At 36.0% G+C, this 10,624-nt stretch overlaps 1 protein-coding gene across 12 annotated transcripts in view; it reads left to right on the top strand.

The window, feature by feature from the left end:
- The first annotated feature begins 5,159 nt into the window (after positions 1–5,159).
- Positions 5,160–10,624, top strand: part of LOC132177406 (MADS-box protein JOINTLESS-like) — a 55,127-nt gene continuing 49,662 nt past the window's right edge. For 6 of the 12 annotated variants that reach the window (XR_009439757.1, XR_009439754.1, XR_009439755.1 and 3 more), the window contains exons 1-6: positions 5,170–5,435; positions 6,599–6,660; positions 6,744–6,840; positions 6,945–6,986; positions 7,857–7,895; positions 7,970–8,103. Coding sequence is in view for 7 of the 12 variants with exons in the window: in XM_059589706.1 (XP_059445689.1) it covers positions 5,394–5,435; positions 6,599–6,660; positions 6,744–6,840; positions 6,945–6,986; positions 7,857–7,895; positions 7,970–8,103 (416 nt within the window). In the remaining 5 variants the exon portion in view is untranslated. Of the gene's footprint in view, positions 5,436–6,598; positions 6,661–6,743; positions 6,841–6,944; positions 6,987–7,856; positions 7,896–7,969; positions 8,104–10,624 lie in introns of all 12 variants that reach the window. The other 6 variants (XM_059589701.1, XM_059589703.1, XM_059589705.1 and 3 more) reach the window with 4 other exon arrangements.

Here is a 10,624-nt window from a genome sequence, read left to right as displayed (position 1 = left end):
CTATCATTTAGCTCAAGATTAATGATTAGGTAGTATTTCAAAATTAACTTATAAAATGCAAGAAATTAGATCAAACCAACTATTATAATGCACTTTTAATTAAAGAAAATGTGCTCTTTTAAGCTATTATCACTCTTAGTGTATGAAAAAACCTAAGTTCCACTTGGTCAGTTGGCACGAGGTTTGTTCTCCGATTGCTAAGGGTGGTCTAGGGATTCGGAGTTTGCGTCTTTTTAATCAAGCTCTTTTGGGGAAATGGTTATGGAGATTTGCAAATGAGGAAGAAGGTTGGTGGAAAAGTATTTTGGTGGCAAAGTATAGCGTGTTTTGGGGTGGTTGACGTTCTAAAGTTCCTCGTGGAACGCATGGGGTGGGGTTATGGAAACACATTTGTTAGGGTTGGAGGTCATTTCTGAGCCACTTTAGATTTGATCCTAGATTGGGGGTGAAAGTCAAATTTTGGGAGGATATGTGGTGTGGCAAGATGTCCCTCAAGGATGCTTTTCCCGATCTTTTCAATATTGCTAGCAATAAGGATGCTTCCATTGCAGATATCCGGGAGTGTTTAAATGGTATGGTTCACTGGAATGTTATCTTTACCCGTAGAATTCATGATTGTGAGGAGATGGTCTTAGCCTCTCTCTTCTCGCTCTTGTATTCGATATCGATTCATGGGGAAGGGGAGGACTGGATGTAGTGGATCCCATCAAGAAAAGGGAAGTTTGTGGTTCGCTCTTTTTATAAGATGCTTGTCTTTAAAGAGTCCAACCACTTTCCTTGGAAAAGTATTTGGCGCACCAAGGCTCATTCGAGAGTGGTGTTTTTTGCTTGGTCGGCTGTCCTTGGGAAATCTCTCACATTGGATAATGTTTGAAAAAGAGGTATTGTGGTGATTAATCGATGTTGTATGTGTAAATCGGATGGGGAGTCTGTGGATCATCTCTTTCTTCATTGTGGGGTGTCGCGCAAGTTGTGGGATGCTATCTTCTCTCGCTTCAACATGTGTTGGGTTATGCCTAGAAGTGTCGAGGATATGTTTGCCAGTTGGTGGTCGGGCGGAAGAACTAGTAGTGCTGTGGTGTGGAAGATGGCTCCCCTTTGTCTTTTATGGTGCCTTTGGAAGGAAAGGAATGCGAGATGCTTCGAGGATTTGTCAAGGAACCTTGAGGACCTTGTTCATTTCTTTTTGTACACGCTTTTCACTTTGACTGCAAGCTGGCTTGCTCCTTTAGTGATTAATTTTCCTGATTTTCTCTTTATGTTCTCTTCTTTCTCCCCAGCTTAGTCGCTCTCTTGTATATTCCTTGTGTACTTGGGTTGCGCCCCTCTGCGCTCTTTTAATGCATTATTACTTATTAAAAAAAAAAAAAAAACTCAATATCATCCTTGCTCATCTTTGCTTAGGTCTTTGAAAATCATTCCCTTAAAGCCCTTTAGTAGACTTGAGAAAATCAACCCTAAATCCTAAAGTCAGTTTAGGTTTTTCTTGTTACGGCATCCGTACAGGTTAATGAGATTTCCAGACACTAGGAAATGCCTCTGTGTACGAGAGTTTTTTGTTTCTCATATTCGTGTTGACATGTGCAAAGACCCCATCAGACGAAACCTTATGTTTCTCCAAGTTGTTTGGACATGAGAGAACATGCCAGCAGACGAAACATTTTTTCTATGCATCATCTAGACATCAACAGATGAGGCTTTCTCTCAACCCATTTCATCTAGAGATCAATGGACGATCCTACGAATGAAGCTTTATGTACTTGAAGCTTTTGAACCATTTTTTCCCCAAATCCTAAGTACAAATCTACCAAACCACAAATAACAAAGACACTTGTTGGAGGACCAAATAGACCAATTAGAAATCTTAAAAGAAACCCTTGATAAGGTTGTTTCTTAGAAGGGTGTACACCTTCAGACTTACACCCAGCAAAATCATGAACTCCCTTTCCTTTAGTTTTCACACAAGTAGAGGGTACAAAAGTAATCTTACCTTTAGTGACAAATGGGGTTTTTGAAGTGGAAGTAACCAAACTAAAAGCCAAACCACATTTATCACCTTGAGGCTTTTAAGAATTTATTAAACAAGTTAGTTTGTCACTAGAAAACTTTTGCAATTGAATTTTATATATTTTGATGCAGTGTGACTTAGTGGGCTACAGTGAATAACAACAATAAAGAACGGATAGGTATTTCTAGATCTTGATTCTATCAAAGAATCTATGAAATCTTCTCTAAAATGTTAGAGAATTCGTCATCGAATTCGGACGGATCTTTCCATGGTCCTTCGGGTGCCAAGTCAACTCATTCCATTCTCCTGCTCTCAAGGTCAAGACAAGGCAACACCCCAGAAGAAATGTGATGCTCTTAATCACCGGCAGACTATGATGATTATGTTGAAAACCCCACATTCCGCCTTGCAATATGTTAGGCTTGTCGTGCTTCCTTCACATCTTTTCCCTTCCACATGCCATGAAAATACTCAAGAATGGGTTAATTGTTGTCTCCCTTGTGAACATGTAATTCTCCTCAACCGCATAAAACTCATCACAATCATTGTTAGGAGAATTTGACAAAATATCATCTACACCAAGGAAATCAACATAACCTACTTCATCATTAAAGTTAGGTACTTCATCTGGAAGGTCTTCATTAACCCCATTATAATCTGCGATACCATCCTTGGGTCCTTGCTTTTCCCATAGGTCATCTTCTTCGGAGTAGAGGCCGCTAAACATGGGGGGAAACCCATCTTCTTCATACTCTCCCTCTGTGATGCCATCCATGGGTCCTTCCTCCTCCAAGGGATCATCTTCCTCGGGGTAGAGGCCGCCAAACATGGGAGGAAACCAATCTTCTACGTACTCTCCCTCTAGGTTGGATGGCAAGGGTCTTCCCTTAGGAACTTCATCGTCACCGTTGAGATCATCATCATAGATTGGTGGAGACTCCCTATCCCTGAACGCTTGTGAAGGATCTTCATCATCATGATTGGGCTCCTCATACCATTTGTACTAGACAACTAACCCATTTTCAATTCTACAAAAATAGTTCTTCGAGAACTTTCAAATAATTCTATACTTAATCTCCTCAACCGGAACTCCGATGGCTAAATGTTTGTTATTTGTGTTTGGTTTGGTTCACAGAAACTCCAAGAGAATAAATATTTAAGGCTCACAAAGCAAAGAACTCTATTGGCACAAATAAAATCAAGTAGGTAACTTAACGACATTAGGACGACCTTGCTAACAACCTAGCTGACGAACCACTTCTGAAGTTCATGGATACAACTCTCACAAGGATGCCATTCTGATGATATAGCTCAAAACACTCTCTAGAGTCCACCTAAACACATCTTGTCAAGATGGCTTGCTCACGAGACTAGTTAGAGTACCACTTTGAAGATCATGTCAAGACGCCCATTTGATGACGTTGCTGATAAGACTCTCAAATAGCCTTTGTACGTAACCACATCTTGACGGTATTGGATCAATTCACTAGGATCATTTCTTTATAAGTTTCACTTTAATCAATTCACTAGGATCATTTCACTATAATTAATTTTCATTGCAAGCTTTATCTCTCAGCATGTACACTTTCTTATAAAATACAACTTTTTCTTGGTATGAGAGTGGAATTTCTTGTTTTGCATTTTTAATGAATTTGAAGCATCTTAGGGATAGGCCATTTCCTCCTTGGTTGGACAGTGTAGTTGAATGGTTTTCTCTCCCACAAGGTTAGACCCAAGCTAACAATGGACCAATCCCTTTCTCAAAGATAAATTTTTTTTGATATTTTAGAGACTTGACTCTAGTATTTGGATGAAGCGTGTATCTATGAGGAGAGCACATAACTAAACACTCTGGAATGGAATTTTTAAAGAGGTGGACAAGATAGGATCTCCTATAGAAAATTATCAACGAGCATTTTGTATGAATGTTTGAACATGACTTTGCTAGCACATCTGATGGGGGAAAGACAAAATGTTGTTTATCCTTTTGAGGATAAGATACCTTAAATGAACTAAAATCATTAGTTTGATTCTCACATTGAGGAAAAAATAAACAGAGTAGTTAATATACATAAATAGACCTAAACCAATTAACTTAAGTTTTTGGGTTTGAGTAGTGTTCAAACATGTATTTAAATGTGTTCTTGGTGGACTCTCTAAGCGATTTTCTTCCTAAAAAATGGGTATCAAATTAAAGCTATGGTTCAACTTCCAGTTGAAATGAATGCTTAGGTCTTCGAAGCATATTGTATGCCTTGGATAACGAGTGTGGCTAGCTCTTGGAGCAAAGTCACATTTGGTGAGCTACAATTGATGCAACTCTTGTACGCGTGACACTCTTTGATTTGTAAAGGACTTGCATGTAAGGGGGAGTTAAGTTATTGTGGAAGAAACTCATACTTGAGGGGAGATTATTTGTGAGTGAACATTAGTGTTGAGTCTCACATTGAGGAAAAAAAGAAGTGAGTAGTTAATATAAATAAGTAGACTCAAACCCATTAATTAGGTTAAGCATTTTGTACATTAATCTCCTCTTTGTAGACTCCCTAGGCATTTCTCTCCCTAACACATAATACTCAAAACTAGCATATGGGAGATGGTACCTCATCTATTACATTGGTTTAAGTCAAGAAAATAATAAAAAGGGTAACCCAGGATGTCAGCACTCTAACAACCATCACAAGTGAAAACAACAAAAAAAAAAAAAAAAAAAAACTGGTCACACATTGAGAAACAGAGAAGGAAAAGTTTGTGTTAGCCTTGCTAAGATGGTAAAGTTTCTTATGTTTAGCAACATTCAAACCTTTTATGGTCACAATCACTATCATGATAATAATATTGTAAAATTTGGCCATTGTGGCAACATACACCAGTGCAACTGTCTTTTGCATCATAAATGGATGTGTTGTTTATTATAGATTTGTTTATGGAACTTCGAAACTTATCTTCGATTGTGGTTGTTAAACATGATGTTAGCATTTTCAAAGGGAAGATCAATTTAGGTAGTGGTAAAAATTTCAGCAGCATTAATCGTAGATCAGGAAACACATACAAGCACTTCAAAAAAAAAAAAAAAAAAAGGAAACACATACAAGGGAGGGGGATGGCGATAAATTTCTAGGGTTTCATGATGAAGTTTCATGGAAAACTATTATCACATCTTACTGCAGCAGTGTGTTCTATGGTTTGTAATCAACATTTTAATTCATTAGCACTATATCTAAAACCAAAGTCATGTTAAGTACAGTCAACGTATCATCTTTATCAATCAGTATAAATAGTTTAAGGGTGCATAAATGTGCTACAGAAACTCAACTGCACACATGCTTTGCATTTTATTCTAAGGAATTGAATCGCTATTCGTTTGTTGTTTGAACGACAAAATATGCATTCAAAGAATCTCGACCAACCATCTTTGGAGCTGCAGGTTAGATATATATAATGTCCCCTTTTTCATGTTAGCTTGGAGGGAATGAATACTTCTTAATGTTTCTCTAGATAAAAGAATAAATAGTTTGAAGGAGCAAAGATTTCAAACTCTTTTTATCGTTTTTTGGATGAATAAAGATTGAATTAATTAATAGGAAAAAAAATAATCAAAGAATAAAAGGCAAGGGATTATTTCTAATTGTAACGCAAAATGCATATTGGAAAACATATTTATAAGATTGATGGATTTGCCACAAAAAATCCGAACTTTTTGTAATTTAACCATTGATTATGTAAGTTTACCATTATTTTATTTTTATGTTGTTTTTGTGAAAAAAAGAAAAAAAAAAGAAAAGGAGAGTATAGGCATTTCATTCATAGTAATTTTGAAAACTGTGACACTCCAGAAAGTTAGTTCCACATTAGGTGAGTGGATTGTAAAGGTGTTGCATAAATACAATTTCCATATTATATAGTTCTTTACTAGGTAAGACTCAACTTTATAAATGATTTCATTGAGCTCAAAATGTAACTTTGACTAGCTCTTTTGGAGTAATAATAATATAGCTCAACATGGCTAGCGCTCTCTAAGGGTTTTGACAAATAGTATTAGGCTGAAAGAGCAAAACACCATCTGGGATTGGGTTGCAACGTGAAGTAGGCCCTCACGAAAACATTAAGGATCGATTTAAGTGAAGGAAATTATGACATCGTAGAGAGTTCCACATTAGTGGGTGGATTGTAAAAGTATTAGATATGCAGAACACAATTCATTTATACCGCTAAACTTATGGGTTTACCTTATTTCCAATGTTTTTCATTCATATTTCCTTAATTTCTATGTAAATGTAAATGCAGGTACCTGTAAGTAATGTCATCATAAGGAAACATGATTCAGAAGTATTTACTAAACCGTAATCTGAAATTTTCATGTAATTTTTTGAAACTTGCATATAAAAGAAAATTATTCCATAATATGAAAAGCTAGATGCATTTTCTGGAATAAGTCTGACAACAAACTACTTGTAGCAATCCCAGAATGATAACCCTAAAATTTACAACATCCTTAAATATTTCTAAGGAAAGGCACGAAATCGATCCATTGTTATATAATATAATACTGAAAATCTTCATTAATGGAACCTCTTTGTGCCCTTTCAGCTTGAGAACAGGGCCTGCACCTCGTTGAGCAATGAAATCATGGATAAGACACGTGAACTGAGGTATTATGTTATAACGACATTTCTATATCAAGTTGTTATACTCAAAATTAATTAATGTACAAAATGATTACAACTAATTACAGGCAGATGATGGGAGAAGAGCTCCAAGGATTGAATATGGAAGAACTAAAGAAACTAGAGGAACTCGAGGAAGGCTTGAGTCGTGTTTTAAAAGCAAAGGTTGTCTCTCTTTGTTGTCTCTGTTTGCTGGCATTATAATGGAGGCCGGGATGAGATTTTTGTACTGTACGTATCTTAACATGAGAAGCTTTTACGTGTTTCAGGATGAAAGATTTCTAGAAGAGATGAGTGCCCTTGAGCGGAAGGTGATCATGAGCTAAACTTTAATTTCATATGACGTGCATTTCATGCAATTATTATATATAATTTAGGAAGATATTTAATTGAAAGCATTTTCATATTGATATTCGTGAATACGTAGAATATTTAATTGAAATGTGAGGTAAATAAAAAAGACAAGGTTCGATCTCATGACCGTTAATATAATACCATTTTAAATTACTAACTATCCCAAAACTTTAACTTGAAAGGAAAAGATGAATTAATTCATTTAATTTATATTTTAACACGTAGTTGCACACAATTACTTAATTTTAGAGCAAAGTATTTGATAACTAGAAATGAATAGGTTGATGCAAGTTTATAAATTAAAATCAAAGAAATTTGCCTTCCTTTTGCCAAGGTCTTTGTATGTGCAGTGGCTTGCTCAAGCATTGGGAATGGTCTCCCACAAAGCTAACAACCACCATAGAACCTTTAGTGAAATCATTTTGGCCATAAATCCAGCACCATATGCTATCTTAAACCCATTTTCAAATAACGTGCGAGTGTAAAAAATGATAGAGTCTCACATTGGAAAGATATATGTAAGAAGTGTGAATAGTTAATATAGCATTGTTGGGCCTAAACTCATAGGCTTAAGCTTTTAAGTTGTGTGGTGCCTCAACATGCTATATTTGGAAAAAAGAGGAATTTGAGGCATAAATGTTTTAAGGCACCTAGGCTCAGTAATTAACATAATCATTTTTATGTCCTGGGTATTTCCAAAAATATTTTGCTCTTTTGATTTCTATGTTGTTGGTTTTGTTCTCTTGTGAGGAGCAACTGTCTATTTGTATTTCTTCTTATTCTTTAATATCTCCCTCTTTCTCTCTCTCTCATTTTTTAATATGCAGGTATCCCAACTGATGCAGGATAACCAGCAACTAAAACAGGTATCAGGCTTGAATTTTTCTATTTTTTTCTTTGTTTCCCTACTTTCTCAATTGATGGAAAATGCCTGTTTCAGCAGATGGAGAAACAGTTTAACATTAAAACACATGCAATTGAACAAGGTCAGTCATCTGAGTCGATCACCAATATTTGCAGCTCAGCTGATCCCCTTCAAGACCAAGACAACAACGACACTTCTCTCAAGTTGGGGTAAGTTTGCAACATTACAACACTAATTGACTTTGTTTTTCTGGTTTTCTGGTTATAATATGTAGTTAGAGTATTAAGATTTCAATCCAGGGATAAATTTTAATACTTAAATTTTAGTAGTTAGAGCATATAGTTTAAGTTTCGATTCAACAACTTGACCAAACAGATGGATCTGTCCTAGGGTTTAACTATTTTGTTAATATATTCTAAGCTTTGTGAAAAACGCTATGCCGACTCCAAAAACTTGTTTATCACAATTTATGCGGAATTAATATTATGAAGCAATAAACAATTCAATCACCCAAAATATATAAAGCAATAAAGAGGCAGACACAGATATTTTGATTACGAAGAGGAAACCTTTTAGAAACCGATCTAAAAGTAAAACCTCTCCGGGGCAGCCAAACCCAGGAAATCACTATCAAAAGATTATCTAGAGATTACAGACACTAGGAACACTTACAACCCTTTGCAAGACCTTAGCTCTGTAAGATCGACAAGCCTACAACTCGTCTCCTTGCTTACAATCTTCTTCAACGTGATTCTCCTTTATCGGACCCTTCCGATAGACTTCTCAACCGTAGATTTATCAAAGGAATAACTAAAACTCTAAGAGATTTAATTTAACGCTCACCACATATGATCTCTTTTAGCACAGCCTCCGACGAACTCTCTGGGGGTGAAAATTCATACTTCTCTCTTCTATAATGATGTATATATACCCCCGACAAAACCCTAGACCTAACCCACTTAAAATCACGTTTTTGGGCCTAAAACTTACGGGGTGTCCGGACATGTTAATGGGCTGTCCGGACACGGCTTTGCGGAGCAAAATTTGAGTTTCTGGAAATGAGGTCCGGACCCGGGGAAGGCATGTCCGGACATGGGTGAAACAGCATTCTGGAAATGCTGTCCAGTCTTGATCAACAGCCCCGATCGATGGGCATTTGTGGTCCGATTGAGCTGAAATTTTGCAGGGACGTTCATAACACATGAATCTACATTATGAACGGTGGAGATTGGATTCTGAGCATTCTATATCAGTGTTTGAGCCCATGAGTAGTAGCCTCTGCATTTTGGAACTGAATTAAGCCAACACAAGAACTAATAAACTCCCCCTTTGGCAATTCGGTGACAAAACCAAAATGCCGAGCCAATCCCATCATCTCCCCATATTTACTCCCCCTTTTTGTCACAGAATGACAAAAGGTCTTCATATTTCCTGAAACACTTCACAAAATATATTAAGGCATATGTGGAACAGGAATACAGAAATAAAACTCATGATCACAAAAAAAATGACGTAGAATGCAAGATCATGAACACACATCACCAAAAACTCACCCTCAACATATGACTCAATAATCAACAAGAAGCTAAAAAATGCGAAACATGTTTCTCCCCCTCAAAAGTCAAATGAACACAAATGATAACACATTAATGACTCATGTATTGCACAATGAATATCTCAAACATGCTCCAAATATGCAAAACATACATGATACTAGAAATGGCTAGAAACTCATATTGCTTAACCCAAGCCAAGAAAATGTTTCATTCAACCTATGCTTGTGTGGTGTGTGGGTAAGCCATCCAAAGAGAAAAAATTTCAATTTACAAAATGAGGAGAAAGTTTCACCACCATGAGGTTTTGACAAGTATATCAAATCAAAAGTCAAACCTTATCATACTAGGGCCTAGCCACTCTCATCCTATACATTTCTCTTTGTAAAATATTTTGCACAAGTTTGACACAGTGAAATAAATTCCTTTGGAATATGATCTTTTGATTTTATTTGTTTCACTATTTTGTTTATTTTTCTCTTTGAGAAAGTGTCCTTAAACTTTTGGTGCTTATCACAAAAGAGAAAGCAAGAATTTTTAAGCCCTAGGTTCAACTAGCATATGGTCAATTTGAAAAATATGACTAGTCAAAAACCTCATATGGTTACCTAACAGACCTCACAAATAAAGTGAAACAAAACCTCAATTTAAGCTTAAATGTGCACAAAAGATAAAGCATAGGCAAAATGTACCACATAAGCTTAGGCTTTAGGTAACCACAAAAATAAGTCCATTGACACAAATTTTCATCTCATGCATATTAAGAACATTCCAAGATGTAAGGAATTAAATCCATAAAAAGCAACATGAGAAATTAATGGACTATCTAGGTGCATAAGACAAAAGAAAGAAAAGGAAACAATCAAAGTAACATATTTTTGTCTTTTTGAAATTTTTCACAAAAGAAAAACAAATGCAAAACAAAGAAAAATGCAATGCAAAACAAGACAACATGCTTGAATTGAGATTACAACAGGCAAGACATGAATGTCCTTTAGCATTAAACTTTCATCACATCTTATAGGTCCCACTACAAAATAATGATTTGGTTTAATAACTACTTCTAGGTCTTCACAAGACATTACACATTCATGAACATTTGATTAGCAAGTAGACAAAAATCTTGGTGGTCCACACACAACATCTCATCTATAAGCCTTTCAAAGATCATGATATA

The sequence above is a fragment of the Corylus avellana genome, chromosome ca4 (assembly GCF_901000735.1).
Source record: "Corylus avellana chromosome ca4, CavTom2PMs-1.0".
In the NCBI taxonomy this organism is placed as follows: Eukaryota; Viridiplantae; Streptophyta; class Magnoliopsida; order Fagales; family Betulaceae; genus Corylus; species Corylus avellana.
The sequence above is the reverse complement of the archived record's forward strand: the minus strand, read 5'-3'. Positions and strand labels throughout refer to the sequence as shown.